General features: G+C 41.8%; 4 protein-coding genes across 4 annotated transcripts; all 4 read right to left on the reverse strand.

The window, feature by feature from the left end:
* Nucleotides 1–3334: 3334 nt before the first annotated feature.
* Nucleotides 3335–4820, reverse strand: LOC308296115 (zinc finger protein ZIC 2-A-like; the record flags this gene model as incomplete). Its single annotated transcript, XM_080739247.1, has 3 exons — nt 3335–3511; nt 3699–3862; nt 3983–4820. The coding sequence occupies 3 exons, from the start codon at nt 4818–4820 to the stop codon at nt 3335–3337; spliced, it is 1179 nt and encodes a 392-aa protein (XP_080595373.1).
* A 4834-nt stretch (nt 4821–9654) lies between these two features.
* LOC308296120 (zinc finger protein ZIC 2-A-like) lies at nt 9655–11140 on the reverse strand (the record flags this gene model as incomplete). The annotated part of the gene is made up of 3 exons (XM_080739259.1): nt 9655–9831; nt 10019–10182; nt 10303–11140. 3 exons carry the CDS (start codon nt 11138–11140, stop codon nt 9655–9657), a joined length of 1179 nt encoding a protein of 392 aa, XP_080595385.1.
* Nucleotides 11141–12883: 1743 nt separating this feature from the next.
* On the reverse strand, nt 12884–14307 carry LOC308296129 (uncharacterized protein; the record flags this gene model as incomplete). The annotated part of the gene is made up of 4 exons (XM_080739271.1): nt 12884–12897; nt 13502–13592; nt 13780–13943; nt 14064–14307. Coding segments are annotated over 4 exons (513 nt in total), but the record flags the coding sequence as incomplete, so codon positions are not given.
* Nucleotides 14308–15357: 1050 nt separating this feature from the next.
* On the reverse strand, nt 15358–16843 carry LOC308296137 (zinc finger protein ZIC 2-A-like; the record flags this gene model as incomplete). Its single annotated transcript, XM_080739288.1, has 3 exons — nt 15358–15534; nt 15722–15885; nt 16006–16843. 3 exons carry the CDS (start codon nt 16841–16843, stop codon nt 15358–15360), a joined length of 1179 nt encoding a protein of 392 aa, XP_080595414.1.
* Between the last annotated feature and the right edge of the window lie 2890 nt (nt 16844–19733).

The raw sequence follows: 19733 nt of genomic DNA on the forward strand, positions 1-19733 counted from the left end.
CATCTGGTGTTGCATTGTCTCGTGAATCGTAGGCCTACCTCAAATACCGAGGTTAGTTTAAGCTGTAGGCCTACTGTAAACCGCGCCTTACGCAGCACAAAGCTGTCGCAATATAAAAACTCGAATAAAAAAGGTGAAAGCAGGTGTCAAGTCCAAATCAAGATGTTACTCAAGTTTACTAGATCAAATCAAGGCAAGACAAAACACAGTGTGCCTCAGAGAATACTCTTCAGTTCAGTTGTGTGTATATCTGTCTATGCTTGAGTAATTAACTAACTTCTTGGACCTCTGTCCTCTCCTTTTACAACAAACGGGGGTCCCACAGACGTGTCTGATTGGTCATGCCCACAAATGCCCTGTGTCTGTGAGAGCCAATAAGGTATGTGTACTATGTTATTAGCATAGAACTCCGCCCAGTGTGACTTTGGAGGACAGGGAAAGTAGCCTCATGACCTGAAAAAGCCCTGGGCAAGAACTATTTTACATTTCAGCGGCAACACAAATTTATCAGGACTTCTTTAGTCTACTGAAAACGTTTTAAATTGTGTAACTGTTAAGGCATTAATGTATAGACTAGCTACTACAAACAATAACAATATACTTAATATAGCCTATGAAATTAGGAACAATTTCTAGGCTCTTTTAAAGAAAAGGTCAGCAAATAAATGCAAGGTTTTACAAAGTTGGGAATGTGTGTGATTGTTTTGAGTCACACACTAGGCTACTTAGTTGCAAGTTATTAATCAAAGTTGCAATGTTTTGTAGGCATATATACGTAGCCTATAAACAGGGGTCCCTCGCAAAACATATATCTGGTATAGGCTATCTGGTAGGGCCATACTTAGGCTATTTTCTAAACTTTCCCTTCATAAGATTCTTTGCGACTTTTTATTTGTCATTCGGGACATATTAAGGATACAACATCAACTGAGTTTGGTTTTGTTGCAATTTGTTGCACCCATTTTTGCATAAAATCCCTGGACTAACAAGCAAAACGTAAGGTGTTAACAATGCATTGTGTCCAATATCTCTACTTATTAACATGCACGCCCATGTTGACATGCACAACACATGCATGTTTATCCCCCGTGGCATATTGATGCATATTGATGCCACGGGGGATGTTCAGCTCATGGCAGTGCTGGTTTTGGAAGAATCTCAGACAGGCAATGGAATGAGAGAAACATTCCATTCCATCCATATGATAATAACCCACTTTTAGTATGCTAAACCTGACCATCAGACAGTGAGTGTGCATGTTAACATGGGTGAGCGTGTTAATAGGTAGACATTGGACACAATGCATTGTTAACACCTTTTGTTTGGTTTGTTGGGAAATCTTCAGATTGGGCTGAAGGCGGTTAGGGTTACGGTTCCCATCTCTTTCTTTAAGAAGCTTAGATGTGCTAAAATATGTTTATAATCAATGCATGCAATATCTTTCTGAAACTTTACTTTCCCATGATGCTACACAGTAAAAATGATTATTTTGTACTGGTTAGGAAGTGGTTTGAAGCAACGGTTTTGGTCAAATTAGTAATCTTAGAACACAAATGATGATACATACAGGGGAATTACCCATTTACCTGTACACTGTGTGGCAAAGGCTGTAGTCAAAATAGTCATCTAAAATACACATGATGAAACATACAGGGGAAAAACCCTTTACTTGTACAGTTTGTGGTAGAGGCTGCGGTCAAATTAGTCATCTAAAAACACATACACGCTTTACATATATGGTTTGTGGCAAAGGCTATATTAACAAAGGTAATCTGAATAGACACATGAGGAGTCATACAGGGGGACAATAAATATATTGATTTGAGGATTGATAACTCTCTGAAAACCCTGTCCTTACAGGACAGTTATCAAACTACATGTGGTTCACCTCCTTTAACTATTTAAGTTGTTTACTTTCCCCACAATAACTGTGGGGCTTGACTGTATTACTATGTACATGGCATACGGCACCAAGGCAGAACTGCCAGTAAAAGTGAAGACCAATCAGACAACCAATGAATAACTGTGGCCAAACATTGTAATTTGTTCTGTTTTAAAGTAAACTAAACAATTTAGGAGCAATGCTGTTGTGCAGACTTTTATTCTTTTGAACTGTGCAGACTTTTATTCTTTTGAATGTCACTCTGTTAAACAGAATGTTCACTTTGTTGAATTAATTATTGGATTAGTTATTAATTAATTATCCTGTCAATGATGTGAAAGTATAGTGAGTTTTTTAGATGGTTAGGCGTTTGGCTCTGTTTCGTTAAACAATATAACAGCAAACCCAGTCAAACTGGGTACTCATGGTTGAGTTTATAATGTATCTATATTTTGTTTAATTATACTATATGTGCAACATAACGTGCTAAACATTGCAGCAATCAAATACGAAATTGTAGGACTATATACCATATAGGACTACATACAATAAATTAAATTGGAAGAGATGAAAAAAAAAGCTATAACCTGGAACACTGTAGATTTGAAGTTCTAATTGTTTAGTTTTTTGTTTGTTTTCAAACAATTAGCCTACATGCTTTACATATAAATAGCCTATAAGTGCGAAAGTTTGTGTGACCAGACAGGACATTATGCGCTTTGTCATGGACTCCCACATCTAATTGTGTTGACCTATATCCTATACATTAGGCTACACACAATTTGAGGCTGCCAGTTGAATATGTTTTGCTTACAAATAGTTAGAATAGAATTACACTTTTCTATTGCAACCTATTTAAAACTTGTAGAATATTTGTCTGTTTTATATTACACAATGAGGATACAGTGATTACCAAAACCAAATATGTTTACTCCCCAAAAACAAAACCTTGAATCCATTTTAGGACACAATCGTGTACTGGGGAAATAATAACCAGCATGGCTGAAATGTATTTATACTAGGCCTATTTCTCTTTTCAAATGTGGTGTGATAAAACAAGCCCAATCAATAGAACATTGCAAATGCAAGAGAAGCAAACAAGAACAGATGAATTCAGTAAATTCCTTTTATTTACACTGTGAATCATAATACAGTTACAAATATATATATAACAATGCTCTGTCACAACATGCTTGGCCAAAATTTGGACTATAGCTAATAATACTGACAACAGAACATTATAAAACACACTATGGTTATTTTTTTACATGGCTTATTGGAAATAATTGCTATCAACACCGCGTGAAGCATCCGTTTGGCTGAAGAAGTCTGCCTCTCCAGTGTAAAAAATAAATAAGGCTTTTGTCTGCATTTGGCGCAGCAGTCGTCACTCCTAATTGTCTCTGGGTTCCGAGAATCACTTGCGCTGTCCTTCCCTTCGCTGGTGTCGTTTCAGACGTACCATTCACTGAAGTTGGCTCCATGAAAACTACTGAGCACCACAGAATCTGGTGACATTTCGCCATGCGTGTCCGAACCCGGGGACACCGTGGGAGTGGAAGAATCGTAGCCACTGCTGGCCGCCGGAGAAGCATCAGAGATTGACCTCGAGGACGTGGAGTCGTGAAGCTATGTGAAAGAATGAAGGAAGTCGGATTAGTTTATTTGTACACAATCAGAGTTAAATGAACACTGAGGTTCAGCAGTGGAGCCCTGTTCAATACATCAGTCCCGTTAAGTCTAAGTTGTCTTACGGAACAACCGTGCGTAATGATGAAACTTGTGCGTAAAAGAGCAAAAAAAAAAGCTTGTTTACCTTCATGTGTTTTCGGAGGGAGCTGGGATGGGTGTAGGAATTGTCACACATCTTGCACACATAGGGCTTTTCAGACGAATGAACATGCATGTGTTTCTTGCGGTCACTGCTGTTGGCGAAGCGTCTCTCACAGCTGAAGTAGTCACACACAAACGGTTTTTCCCCTGAGACAGAAACACAGAACATTAGAATCATGCAGCAAGCTCAACATTTATATGAATGACCAAATATGCATCCAAAATATATTGCATTAAACAATGAGGCTGCATCAGAACTGTGCTCACCTGTATGCGTTCGCTTGTGTATCTTGAGGTTCTCCGAGCGGGCGAACACTTTGCAGCAGCCGGGGAACGGGCATGCGAACGGCTTCTCCCCGGTGTGCGTGCGGATGTGGTTGACCAGCTTGTATTTGGCCTTGAAGGGCTTGGTTTCACGCGGGCATTCCTCCCAGCTGCACACATGTCTGCTATGTTCCGGACCCCCCACATGCTCCACCGAGACGTGCGCGACCAGCTCGTGCATGGTGCCGTAGGTCTGGCCGCAGATCCTCTGGTCGCTCTGCTCTGGGTCGATCCACTTGCACACCATCTCCTGCTTGATGCACTGTTGCCGGGTGTAGCGGAAGAAGGTCTCGGGGTGGTGGTGGACCATGCCTGTCCCCATGTTGGCCACACCGTACTGGCAATAAGGGTCGCCTCTCGCTCCATGGTGGAACTGTTCTCCCACTCCGGCGAGCCTGCCTCCAAGTGCTTGCTCGTGGTGACCGGGATACATGAGGTGCCCGTGGCCCTGGGCGTCTGCGCCAGTGTGGTGGTGCTGCTGCAGAGAGCCCGCCATGGTCCTGAAGAGGTGTTGCTGGTGGACCTGGTGGTCACCAGCCGGTCCCGCTGCATGGGACTCGCCCACAAAGCCACGGTGGTTCCTCATCAGGAAATCCCGAGCGGAGCTCGCGTATGAGGCCGCGTACGATGTGCCCTGGGCCGCAAACGCTGCTGCGCTGTGGTCCTGGGGGGAGATCATGTGGTGCTCGGGGCTGAGTTTGAAGGCAGGCGCGGCACCCATGTGAAGCGGCATGTTAAAATCCATGAAGACGCCGGACTCTCTGTCCATCTGGTGTTGCATTGTCTCGTGAATCGTAGGCCTACTTCAAATACCGAGGTTAGTTTAAGCTGTAGGCCTACTGTAAACCGCGCCTTACGCAGCACAAAGCTGTCGCAATATAAAAACTCGAATAAAAAAGGTAAAAGCAGGTGTCAAGTCCAAATCAAGATGTTACTCAAGTTTACTAGATCAAATCAAGGCAAGACAAAACACAGTGTGCCTCAGAGAATACTCTTCAGTTCAGTTGTGTGTATATCTGTCTATGCTTGAGTAATTAACTAACTTCTTGGACCTCTGTCCTCTCCTTTTACAACAAACGGGGGTCCCACAGACGTGTCTGATTGGTCATGCCCACAAATGCCCTGTGTCTGTGAGAGCCAATAAGGTATGTGTACTATGTTATTAGCATAGAACTCCGCCCAGTGTGACTTTGGAGGACAGGGAAAGTAGCCTCATGACCTGAAAAAGCCCTGGGCAAGAACTATTTTACATTTCAGCGGCAACACAAATTTATCAGGACTTCTTTAGTCTACTGAAAACCATTTAAATTGTGTAACTGTTAAGGCATTAATGTATAGACTAGCTACTACAAACAATAACAATATACTTAATATAGCCTATGAAATTAGGAACAATTTCTAGGCTCTTTTAAAGAAAAGGTCAGCAAATAAATGCAAGGTTTTACAAAGTTGGGAATGTGTGTGATTGTTTTGAGTCACACACTAGGCTACTTAGTTGCAAGTTATTAATCAAAGTTGCAATGTTTTGTAGGCATATATACGTAGCCTATAAACAGGGGTCCCTCGCAAAACATATATCTGGTATAGGCTATCTGGTAGGGCCATACTTAGGCTATTTTCTAAACTTTCCCTTCATAAGATTCTTTGCGACTTTTTATTTGTCATTCGGGACATATTAAGGATACAACATCAACTGAGTTTGGTTTTGTTGCAATTTGTTGCACCCATTTTTGCATAAAATCCCTGGACTAACAAGCAAAACGTAAGGTGTTAACAATGCATTGTGTCCAATATCTCTACTTATTAACATGCACGCCCATGTTGACATGCACAACACATGCATGTTTATCCCCCGTGGCATATTGATGCATATTGATGCCACGGGGGATGTTCAGCTCATGGCAGTGCTGGTTTTGGAAGAATCTCAGACAGGCAATGGAATGAGAGAAACATTCCATTCCATCCATATGATAATAACCCACTTTTAGTATGCTAAACCTGACCATCAGACAGTGAGTGTGCATGTTAACATGGGTGAGCGTGTTAATAGGTAGACATTGGACACAATGCATTGTTAACACCTTTTGTTTGGTTTGTTGGGAAATCTTCAGATTGGGCTGAAGGCGGTTAGGGTTACGGTTCCCATCTCTTTCTTTAAGAAGCTTAGATGTGCTAAAATATGTTTATAATCAATGCATGCAATATCTTTCTGAAACTTTACTTTCCCATGATGCTACACAGTAAAAATGATTATTTTGTACTGGTTAGGAAGTGGTTTGAAGCAACGGTTTTGGTCAAATTAGTAATCTTAGAACACAAATGATGATACATACAGGGGAATTACCCATTTACCTGTACACTGTGTGGCAAAGGCTGTAGTCAAAATAGTCATCTAAAATACACATGATGAAACATACAGGGGAAAAACCCTTTACTTGTACAGTTTGTGGTAGAGGCTGCGGTCAAATTAGTCATCTAAAAACACATAAACGCTTTACATATATGGTTTGTGGCAAAGGCTATATTAACAAAGGTAATCTGAATAGACACATGAGGAGTCATACAGGGGGACAATAAATATATTGATTTGAGGATTGATACCTCTCTGCAAACCCTGTCCTTACAGGACAGTTATCAAACTACATGTGGTTCACCTCCTTTAACTATTTAACCCTTAAGTTCTGTTCAGATTCACTACACCTTCGTTCTGTTCGGGTCATTTTGACCCGGTGGATATTTGGTTTAAAAAAAACAACACTAATATAAATTTTAACTTAACAAATCATCATGATACATTGACTTTGACTCAATACCAAACAATTCATATGGTATATTTGGTAAATGTTTGCATTTCTGCTTTGCTATATCACATTAAACACTGAAAGAGCTAGGCGTTTTTACTGATTTAGCTGAAATCCATGTAAAAAAAACGACTTAATTTAATACTGGGCAATATTGCTCATGCTTATAGGAAGGGGGGGAGGGTTCGGAATGGGGCTTCGGAAGGGGGGTGTTAGAAGTGGGGGTGACTGTGTGTCTGTGTTTTGGCATAATACTGTGTATTTCTGTGCTTCCGGGTCAAAATGACCCGAACAGCACTTAAGGTTCAAAAAATATGAGGGTGGTGTAGCATGGGTGTAGTGCAAAAATATTTTTTTTACATGTTCATCTCAGAAGAATCTTTAAGGCCAGTGAGTTTCAGGTGGAAACATTTTTAACTTCTACCTTTTTTTTTCAAATGAAAATGTAAAACGGGTCAAAATGACCCGAACAGCACTTAAGGGTTAAGTTGTTTACTTTCCCCACAATAACTGTGGGGCTTGACTGTATTACTATGTACATGGCATACGGCACCAAGGCAGAACTGCCAGTAAAAGTGAAGACTGGCCAATCAGACAACCAATGAATAACTGTGGCCAAACATTGTAATTTGTTCTGTTTTAAAGTAAACTAAACAATTTAGGAGCAATGCTGTTGTGCAGACTTTTATTCTTTTGAACTGTGCAGACTTTTATTCTTTTGAATGTCACTCTGTTAAACAGAATGTTCACTTTGTTGAATTAATTATTGGATTAGTTATTAATTAATTATCCTGTCAATGATGTGAAAGTATAGTGAGTTTTTTAGATGGTTAGGCGTTTGGCTCTGTTTCGTTAAACAATATAACAGCAAACCCAGTCAAACTGGGTACTCATGGTTGAGTTTATAATGTATATATCTGTTTTATATCTGGTGACATTTCGCCATGCGTGTCCGAACCCGGGGACACCGTGGGAGTGGAAGAATCGTAGCCACTGCTGGCCGCCGGAGAAGCATCAGAGATTGACCTCGAGGACGTGGAGTCGTGAAGCTATGTGAAAGAATGAAGGAAGTCGGATTAGTTTATTTGTACACAATCAGAGTTAAATGAACACTGAGGTTCAGCAGTGGAGCCCTGTTCAATACATCAGTCCTGTTAAGTCTAAGTTGTCTTACGGAACAACCGTGCGTAATGATGAAACTTGTGCGTAAAAGAGCAAAAAAAAAAGCTTGTTTACCTTCATGTGTTTTCGGAGGGAGCTGGGATGGGTGTAGGAATTGTCACACATCTTGCACACATAGGGCTTTTCAGACGAATGAACATGCATGTGTTTCTTGCGGTCACTGCTGTTGGCGAAGCGTCTCTCACAGCTGAAGTAGTCACACACAAACGGTTTTTCCCCTGAGACAGAAACACAGAACATTAGAATCATGCAGCAAGCTCAACATTTATATGAATGACCAAATATGCATCCAAAATACACTGCATTAAACAATGAGGCTGCATCAGAACTGTGCTCACCTGTATGCGTTCGCTTGTGTATCTTGAGGTTCTCTGAGCGGGCGAACACTTTGCAGCAGCCGGGGAACGGGCATGCGAACGGCTTCTCCCCGGTGTGCGTGCGGATGTGGTTGACCAGCTTGTATTTGGCCTTGAAGGGCTTGGTTTCACGCGGGCATTCCTCCCAGCTGCACACATGTCTGCTATGTTCCGGACCCCCCACGTGCTCCACCGAGTTGTGCGCGACCAGCTCGTGCATGGTACCCAGTCAAACTGGGTACTCATGGTTGAGTTTATAATGTATCTATGTTTTGTTTAATTATACTATATGTGCAACATAACGTGCTAAACATTGCAGCAATCAAATACGAAATTGTAGGACTATATACCATATAGGACTACATACAATAAATTAAATTGGAAGAGATGAAAAAAAAAAGCTATAACCTGGAACACTGTAGATTTGAAGTTCTAATTGTTTAGTTTTTTGTTTGTTTTCAAACAATTAGCCTACATGCTTTACATATAAATAGCCTATAAGTGCGAAAGTTTGTGTGACCAGACAGGACATTATGCGCTTTGTCATGGACTCCCACATCTAATTGTGTTGACCTATATCCTATACATTAGGCTACACACAATTTGAGGCTGCCAGTTGAATATGTTTTGCTTACAAATAGTTAGAATAGAATTACACTTTTCTATTGCAACCTATTTAAAACTTGTAGAATATTTGTCTGTTTTATATTACACAATGAGGATACAGTGATTACCAAAACCAAATATGTTTACTCCCCAAAAACAAAACCTTGAATTTTTAGGACACAATCGTGCACTGGGGAAATAATAACCAGCATGGCTGAAATGTATTTATACTAGGCCTATTTCTCTTTTCAAATGTGGTGTGATAAAACAAGCCCAATCAATAGAACATTGCAAATGCAAGAGAAGCAAACAAGAACAGATGAATTCAGTAAATTCCTTTTATTTACACTGTGAATCATAATACAGTTACAAAAAAATATATATATATAACAATGCTCTGTCACAACATGCTTGGCCAAAATTTGGACTATAGCTAATAATACTGACAACAGAACATTATAAAACACACTATGGTTATTTTTTTACATGGCTTATTGGAAATAATTGCTATCAACACCGCGTGAAGCATCCGTTTGGCTGAAGAAGTCTGCCTCTCCAGTGTAAAAAATAAATAAGGCTTTTGTCTGCATTTGGCGCAGCAGTCGTCACTCCTAATTGTCTCTGGGTTCCGAGAATCACTTGCGCTGTCCTTCCCTTCGCTGGTGTCGTTTCAGACGTACCATTCACTGAAGTTGGCTCCATGAAAACTACTGAGCACCACAGAATCTGGTGACATTTCGCCATGCGTGTCCGAACCCGGGGACACCGTGGGAGTGGAAGAATCGTAGCCACTGCTGGCCGCCGGAGAAGCATCAGAGATTGACCTCGAGGACGTGGAGTCGTGAAGCTATGTGAAAGAATGAAGGAAGTCGGATTAGTTTATTTGTACACAATCAGAGTTAAATGAACACTGAGGTTCAGCAGTGGAGCCCTGTTCAATACATCAGTCCCGTTAAGTCTAAGTTGTCTTACGGAACAACCGTGCGTAATGATGAAACTTGTGCGTAAAAGAGCAAAAAAAAAAGCTTGTTTACCTTCATGTGTTTTCGGAGGGAGCTGGGATGGGTGTAGGAATTGTCACACATCTTGCACACATAGGGCTTTTCAGACGAATGAACATGCATGTGTTTCTTGCGGTCACTGCTGTTGGCGAAGCGTCTCTCACAGCTGAAGTAGTCACACACAAACGGTTTTTCCCCTGAGACAGAAACACAGAACATTAGAATCATGCAGCAAGCTCAACATTTATATGAATGACCAAATATGCATCCAAAATATATTGCATTAAACAATGAGGCTGCATCAGAACTGTGCTCACCTGTATGCGTTCGCTTGTGTATCTTGAGGTTCTCCGAGCGGGCGAACACTTTGCAGCAGCCGGGGAACGGGCATGCGAACGGCTTCTCCCCGGTGTGCGTGCGGATGTGGTTGACCAGCTTGTATTTGGCCTTGAAGGGCTTGGTTTCACGCGGGCATTCCTCCCAGCTGCACACATGTCTGCTATGTTCCGGACCCCCCACATGCTCCACCGAGACGTGCGCGACCAGCTCGTGCATGGTGCCGTAGGTCTGGCCGCAGATCCTCTGGTCGCTCTGCTCTGGGTCGATCCACTTGCACACCATCTCCTGCTTGATGCACTGTTGCCGGGTGTAGCGGAAGAAGGTCTCGGGGTGGTGGTGGACCATGCCTGTCCCCATGTTGGCCACACCGTACTGGCAATAAGGGTCGCCTCTCGCTCCATGGTGGAACTGTTCTCCCACTCCGGCGAGCCTGCCTCCAAGTGCTTGCTCGTGGTGACCGGGATACATGAGGTGCCCGTGGCCCTGGGCGTCTGCGCCAGTGTGGTGGTGCTGCTGCAGAGAGCCCGCCATGGTCCTGAAGAGGTGTTGCTGGTGGACCTGGTGGTCACCAGCCGGTCCCGCTGCATGGGACTCGCCCACAAAGCCACGGTGGTTCCTCATCAGGAAATCCCGAGCGGAGCTCGCGTATGAGGCCGCGTACGATGTGCCCTGGGCCGCAAACGCTGCTGCGCTGTGGTCCTGGGGGGAGATCATGTGGTGCTCGGGGCTGAGTTTGAAGGCAGGCGCGGCACCCATGTGAAGCGGCATGTTAAAATCCATGAAGACGCCGGACTCTCTGTCCATCTGGTGTTGCATTGTCTCGTGAATCGTAGGCCTACTTCAAATACCGAGGTTAGTTTAAGCTGTAGGCCTACTGTAAACCGCGCCTTACGCAGCACAAAGCTGTCGCAATATAAAAACTCGAATAAAAAAGGTAAAAGCAGGTGTCAAGTCCAAATCAAGATGTTACTCAAGTTTACTAGATCAAATCAAGGCAAGACAAAACACAGTGTGCCTCAGAGAATACTCTTCAGTTCAGTTGTGTGTATATCTGTCTATGCTTGAGTAATTAACTAACTTCTTGGACCTCTGTCCTCTCCTTTTACAACAAACGGGGGTCCCACAGACGTGTCTGATTGGTCATGCCCACAAATGCCCTGTGTCTGTGAGAGCCAATAAGGTATGTGTACTATGTTATTAGCATAGAACTCCGCCCAGTGTGACTTTGGAGGACAGGGAAAGTAGCCTCATGACCTGAAAAAGCCCTGGGCAAGAACTATTTTACATTTCAGCGGCAACACAAATTTATCAGGACTTCTTTAGTCTACTGAAAACCATTTAAATTGTGTAACTGTTAAGGCATTAATGTATAGACTAGCTACTACAAACAATAACAATATACTTAATATAGCCTATGAAATTAGGAACAATTTCTAGGCTCTTTTAAAGAAAAGGTCAGCAAATAAATGCAAGGTTTTACAAAGTTGGGAATGTGTGTGATTGTTTTGAGTCACACACTAGGCTACTTAGTTGCAAGTTATTAATCAAAGTTGCAATGTTTTGTAGGCATATATACGTAGCCTATAAACAGGGGTCCCTCGCAAAACATATATCTGGTATAGGCTATCTGGTAGGGCCATACTTAGGCTATTTTCTAAACTTTCCCTTCATAAGATTCTTTGCGACTTTTTATTTGTCATTCGGGACATATTAAGGATACAACATCAACTGAGTTTGGTTTTGTTGCAATTTGTTGCACCCATTTTTGCATAAAATCCCTGGACTAACAAGCAAAACGTAAGGTGTTAACAATGCATTGTGTCCAATATCTCTACTTATTAACATGCACGCCCATGTTGACATGCACAACACATGCATGTTTATCCCCCGTGGCATATTGATGCATATTGATGCCACGGGGGATGTTCAGCTCATGGCAGTGCTGGTTTTGGAAGAATCTCAGACAGGCAATGGAATGAGAGAAACATTCCATTCCATCCATATGATAATAACCCACTTTTAGTATGCTAAACCTGACCATCAGACAGTGAGTGTGCATGTTAACATGGGTGAGCGTGTTAATAGGTAGACATTGGACACAATGCATTGTTAACACCTTTTGTTTGGTTTGTTGGGAAATCTTCAGATTGGGCTGAAGGCGGTTAGGGTTACGGTTCCCATCTCTTTCTTTAAGAAGCTTAGATGTGCTAAAATATGTTTATAATCAATGCATGCAATATCTTTCTGAAACTTTACTTTCCCATGATGCTACACAGTAAAAATGATTATTTTGTACTGGTTAGGAAGTGGTTTGAAGCAACGGTTTTGGTCAAATTAGTAATCTTAGAACACAAATGATGATACATACAGGGGAATTACCCATTTACCTGTACACTGTGTGGCAAAGGCTGTAGTCAAAATAGTCATCTAAAATACACATGATGAAACATACAGGGGAAAAACCCTTTACTTGTACAGTTTGTGGTAGAGGCTGCGGTCAAATTAGTCATCTAAAAACACATAAACGCTTTACATATATGGTTTGTGGCAAAGGCTATATTAACAAAGGTAATCTGAATAGACACATGAGGAGTCATACAGGGGGACAATAAATATATTGATTTGAGGATTGATACCTCTCTGCAAACCCTGTCCTTACAGGACAGTTATCAAACTACATGTGGTTCACCTCCTTTAACTATTTAAGTTGTTTACTTTCCCCACAATAACTGTGGGGCTTGACTGTATTACTATGTACATGGCATACGGCACCAAGGCAGAACTGCCAGTAAAAGTGAAGACTGGCCAATCAGACAACCAATGAATAACTGTGGCCAAACATTGTAATTTGTTCTGTTTTAAAGTAAACTAAACAATTTAGGAGCAATGCTGTTGTGCAGACTTTTATTCTTTTGAACTGTGCAGACTTTTATTCTTTTGAATGTCACTCTGTTAAACAGAATGTTCACTTTGTTGAATTAATTATTGGATTAGTTATTAATTAATTATCCTGTCAATGATGTGAAAGTATAGTGAGTTTTTTAGATGGTTAGGCGTTTGGCTCTGTTTCGTTAAACAATATAACAGCAAACCCAGTCAAACTGGGTACTCATGGTTGAGTTTATAATGTATATATCTGTTTTATATCTGGTGACATTTCGCCATGCGTGTCCGAACCCGGGGACACCGTGGGAGTGGAAGAATCGTAGCCACTGCTGGCCGCCGGAGAAGCATCAGAGATTGACCTCGAGGACGTGGAGTCGTGAAGCTATGTGAAAGAATGAAGGAAGTCGGATTAGTTTATTTGTACACAATCAGAGTTAAATGAACACTGAGGTTCAGCAGTGGAGCCCTGTTCAATACATCAGTCCTGTTAAGTCTAAGTTGTCTTACGGAACAACCGTGCGTAATGATGAAACTTGTGCGTAAAAGAGCAAAAAAAAAAGCTTGTTTACCTTCATGTGTTTTCGGAGGGAGCTGGGATGGGTGTAGGAATTGTCACACATCTTGCACACATAGGGCTTTTCAGACGAATGAACATGCATGTGTTTCTTGCGGTCACTGCTGTTGGCGAAGCGTCTCTCACAGCTGAAGTAGTCACACACAAACGGTTTTTCCCCTGAGACAGAAACACAGAACATTAGAATCATGCAGCAAGCTCAACATTTATATGAATGACCAAATATGCATCCAAAATACACTGCATTAAACAATGAGGCTGCATCAGAACTGTGCTCACCTGTATGCGTTCGCTTGTGTATCTTGAGGTTCTCTGAGCGGGCGAACACTTTGCAGCAGCCGGGGAACGGGCATGCGAACGGCTTCTCCCCGGTGTGCGTGCGGATGTGGTTGACCAGCTTGTATTTGGCCTTGAAGGGCTTGGTTTCACGCGGGCATTCCTCCCAGCTGCACACATGTCTGCTATGTTCCGGACCCCCCACGTGCTCCACCGAGTTGTGCGCGACCAGCTCGTGCATGGTACCCAGTCAAACTGGGTACTCATGGTTGAGTTTATAATGTATCTATGTTTTGTTTAATTATACTATATGTGCAACATAACGTGCTAAACATTGCAGCAATCAAATACGAAATTGTAGGACTATATACCATATAGGACTACATACAATAAATTAAATTGGAAGAGATGAAAAAAAAAAGCTATAACCTGGAACACTGTAGATTTGAAGTTCTAATTGTTTAGTTTTTTGTTTGTTTTCAAACAATTAGCCTACATGCTTTACATATAAATAGCCTATAAGTGCGAAAGTTTGTGTGACCAGACAGGACATTATGCGCTTTGTCATGGACTCCCACATCTAATTGTGTTGACCTATATCCTATACATTAGGCTACACACAATTTGAGGCTGCCAGTTGAATATGTTTTGCTTACAAATAGTTAGAATAGAATTACACTTTTCTATTGCAACCTATTTAAAACTTGTAGAATATTTGTCTGTTTTATATTACACAATGCGGATACAGTGATTACCAAAACCAAATATGTTTACTCCCCAAAAACAAAACCTTGAATTTTTAGGACACAATCGTGTACTGGGGAAATAATAACCAGCATGGCTGAAATGTATTTATACTAGGCCTATTTCTCTTTTCAAATGTGGTGTGATAAAACAAGCCCAATCAATAGAACATTGCAAATGCAAGAGAAGCAAACAAGAACAGATGAATTCAGTAAATTCCTTTTATTTACACTGTGAATCATAATACAGTTACAAAAATATATATATATATAACAATGCTCTGTCACAACATGCTTGGCCAAAATTTGGACTATAGCTAATAATACTGACAACAGAACATTATAAAACACACTATGGTTATTTTTTTACATGGCTTATTGGAAATAATTGCTATCAACACCGCGTGAAGCATCCGTTTGGCTGAAGAAGTCTGCCTCTCCAGTGTAAAAAATAAATAAGGCTTTTGTCTGCATTTGGCGCAGCAGTCGTCACTCCTAATTGTCTCTGGGTTCCGAGAATCACTTGCGCTGTCCTTCCCTTCGCTGGTGTCGTTTCAGACGTACCATTCACTGAAGTTGGCTCCATGAAAACTACTGAGCACCACAGAATCTGGTGACATTTCGCCATGCGTGTCCGAACCCGGGGACACCGTGGGAGTGGAAGAATCGTAGCCACTGCTGGCCGCCGGAGAAGCATCAGAGATTGACCTCGAGGACGTGGAGTCGTGAAGCTATGTGAAAGAATGAAGGAAGTCGGATTAGTTTATTTGTACACAATCAGAGTTAAATGAACACTGAGGTTCAGCAGTGGAGCCCTGTTCAATACATCAGTCCCGTTAAGTCTAAGTTGTCTTACGGAACAACCGTGCGTAATGATGAAACTTGTGCGTAAAAGAGCAAAAAAAAAAGCTTGTTTACCTTCATGTGTTTTCGGAGGGAGCTGGGATGGGTGTAGGAATTGTCACACATCTTGCACACATAGGGCTTTTCAGACGAATGAACATGCATGTGTTTCTTGCGGTCACTGCTGTTGGCGAAGCGTCTCTCACAGCTGAAGTAGTCACACACAAACGGTTTTTCCCCTGAGACAGAAACACAGAACATTAGAATCATGCAGCAAGCTCAACATTTATATGAATGACCAAATATGCATCCAAAATATATTGCATTAAACAATGAGGCTGCATCAGAACTGTGCTCACCTGTATGCGTTCGCTTGTGTATCTTGAGGTTCTCCGAGCGGGCGAACACTTTGCAGCAGCCGGGGAACGGGCATGCGAACGGCTTCTCCCCGGTGTGCGTGCGGATGTGGTTGACCAGCTTGTATTTGGCCTTGAAGGGCTTGGTTTCACGCGGGCATTCCTCCCAGCTGCACACATGTCTGCTATGTTCCGGACCCCCCACATGCTCCACCGAGACGTGCGCGACCAGCTCGTGCATGGTGCCGTAGGTCTGGCCGCAGATCCTCTGGTCGCTCTGCTCTGGGTCGATCCACTTGCACACCATCTCCTGCTTGATGCACTGTTGCCGGGTGTAGCGGAAGAAGGTCTCGGGGTGGTGGTGGGCCATGCCTGTCCCCATGTTGGCCACACCGTACTGGCAATAAGGGTCGCCTCTCGCTCCATGGTGGAACTGTTCTCCCACTCCGGCGAGCCTGCCTCCAAGTGCTTGCTCGTGGTGACCGGGATACATGAGGTGCCCGTGGCCCTGGGCGTCTGCGCCAGTGTGGTGGTGCTGCTGCAGAGAGCCCGCCATGGTCCTGAAGAGGTGTTGCTGGTGGACCTGGTGGTCACCAGCCGGTCCCGCTGCATGGGACTCGCCCACAAAGCCACGGTGGTTCCTCATCAGGAAATCCCGAGCGGAGCTCGCGTATGAGGCCGCGTACGATGTGCCCTGGGCCGCAAACGCTGCTGCGCTGTGGTCCTGGGGGGAGATCATGTGGTGCTCGGGGCTGAGTTTGAAGGCAGGCGCGGCACCCATGTGAAGCGGCATGTTAAAATCCATGAAGACGCCGGACTCTCTGTCCATCTGGTGTTGCATTGTCTCGTGAATCGTAGGCCTACTTCAAATACCGAGGTTAGTTTAAGCTGTAGGCCTACTGTAAACCGCGCCTTACGCAGCACAAAGCTGTCGCAATATAAAAACTCGAATAAAAAAGGTAAAAGCAGGTGTCAAGTCCAAATCAAGATGTTACTCAAGTTTACTAGATCAAATCAAGGCAAGACAAAACACAGTGTGCCTCAGAGAATACTCTTCAGTTCAGTTGTGTGTATATCTGTCTATGCTTGAGTAATTAACTAACTTCTTGGACCTCTGTCCTCTCCTTTTACAACAAACGGGGGTCCCACAGACGTGTCTGATTGTTCATGCCCACAAATGCCCTGTGTCTGTGAGAGCCAATAAGGTATGTGTACTATGTTATTAGCATAGAACTCCGCCCAGTGTGACTTTGGAGGACAGGGAAAGTAGCCTCATGACCTGAAAAAGCCCTGGGCAAGAACTATTTTACATTTCAGCGGCAACACAAATTTATCAGGACTTCTTTAGTCTACTGAAAACCATTTAAATTGTGTAACTGTTAAGGCATTAATGTATAGACTAGCTACTACAAACAATAACAATATACTTAATATAGCCTATGAAATTAGGAACAATTTCTAGGCTCTTTTAAAGAAAAGGTCAGCAAATAAATGCAAGGTTTTACAAAGTTGGGAATGTGTGTGATTGTTTTGAGTCACACACTAGGCTACTTAGTTGCAAGTTATTAATCAAAGTTGCAATGTTTTGTAGGCATATATACGTAGCCTATAAACAGGGGTCCCTCGCAAAACATATATCTGGTATAGGCTATCTGGTAGGGCCATACTTAGGCTATTTTCTAAACTTTCCCTTCATAAGATTCTTTGCGACTTTTTATTTGTCATTCGGGACATATTAAGGATACAACATCAACTGAGTTTGGTTTTGTTGCAATTTGTTGCACCCATTTTTGCATAAAATCCCTGGACTAACAAGCAAAACGTAAGGTGTTAACAATGCATTGTGTCCAATATCTCTACTTATTAACATGCACGCCCATGTTGACATGCACAACACATGCATGTTTATCCCCTGTGGCATATTGATGCATATTGATGCCACGGGGGATGTTCAGCTCATGGCAGTGCTGGTTTTGGAAGAATCTCAGACAGGCAATGGAATGAGAGAAACATTCCATTCCATCCATATGATAATAACCCACTTTTAGAATGCTAAACCTGACCATCAGACAGTGAGTGTGCATGTTAACATGGGTGAGCGTGTTAATAGGTAGACATTGGACACAATTTGTTTAGTTTGTTGGGAAATCTTCAGATTGGGCTGAAGGCGGTTAGGGTTACGGTTCCCATCTCTTTCTTTAAGAAGCTTAGATGGCTAAAATATGTTTATAATCAATGCATGCAATATCTTTCTGAAACTTTACTTTCCCATGATGCTACACAGTAAAAATGATTATTTTGTACTGGTTAGGAAGTGGTTTGAAGCAACGGTTTTGGTCAAATTAGTAATCTTAGAACACAAATGATGATACATACAGGGGAATTACCCATCTAAAATACACATGATGAAACATACAGGGGAAAAACCCCTTTACTTGTACAGTTTGTGGTAGAGGCTGCGGTCAAATTAGTCATCTAAAAACACATAAACGCTTTACATATATGGTTTGTGGCAAAGGCTATATTAACAAAGGTAATCTGAATAGACACATGAGGAGTCATACAGGGGGACAATAAATATATTGATTTGAGGATTGATACCTCTCTGCAAACCCTGTCCTTACAGGACAGTTATCAAACTACATGTGGTTCACCTCCTTTAACTATTTAAGTTGTTTACTTTCCCCACAATAACTGTGGGGCTTGACTGTATTACTATGTACATGGCATACGGCACCAAGGCAGAACTGCCAGTAAAAGTGAAGACTGGCCAATCAGACAACCAATGAATAACTGTGGCCAAACATTGTAATTTGTTCTGTTTTAAAGTAAACTAAACAATTTAGGAGCAATGCTGTTGTGCAGACTTTTATTCTTTTGAACTGTGCAGACTTTTATTCTTTTGAATGTCACTCTGTTAAACAGGATGTTCACTTTGTTGAATTAATTATTGGATTAGTTATTAATTAATTATCCTGTCAATGATGTGAAAGTATAGTGAGTTTTTTAGATGGTTAGGCGTTTGGCTCTGTTTCGTTAAACAATATAACAGCAAACCCAGTCAAACTGGGTACTCATGGTTGAGTTTATAATGTATCTATGTTTTGTTTAATTATACTATATGTGCAACATAAAGTGCTAAACATTGCAGCAATCAAATACCAAATTGTAGGACTATAGACCATATAGGACTACATACAATAAATTAAATTGGAAGAGATGAAAAAAAAGCTATAACCTGGAACACTGTAGATTTGAAGTTCTAATTGTTTAGTTTTTTGTTTCATTTCAAATAATTAGCCTACATGCTTTACATATAAATAGCCTATAAGTGCGAAAGTTTGTGTGACCAGACAGGACATTATGCGCTTTGTCATGGACTCCCACATCTAATTGTGTTGACCTATATCCTATACATTAGGCTACACACAATTTGAGGCTGCCAGTTGAATATGTTTTGCTTACAAATAGTTAGAATAGAATTACACTTTTCTATTGCAACCTATTTAAAACTTGTAGAATATTTGTCTGTTTTATATTACACAATGAGGATACAGTGATTACCAAAACCAAATATGTTTACTCCCCAAAAACAAAACCTTGAATTTTTAGGACACAATCGTGTACTGGGGAAATAATAACCAGCATGGCTGAAATGTATTTATACTAGGCCTATTTCTCTTTTCAAATGTGGTGTGATAAAACAAGCCCAATCAATAGAACATTGCAAA

Source organism: Nannobrachium achirus, assembly GCF_963921795.1.
Source record: "Nannobrachium achirus genome assembly, chromosome: 2".
Classification (NCBI taxonomy): Eukaryota; Metazoa; Chordata; class Actinopteri; order Myctophiformes; family Myctophidae; genus Nannobrachium; species Nannobrachium achirus.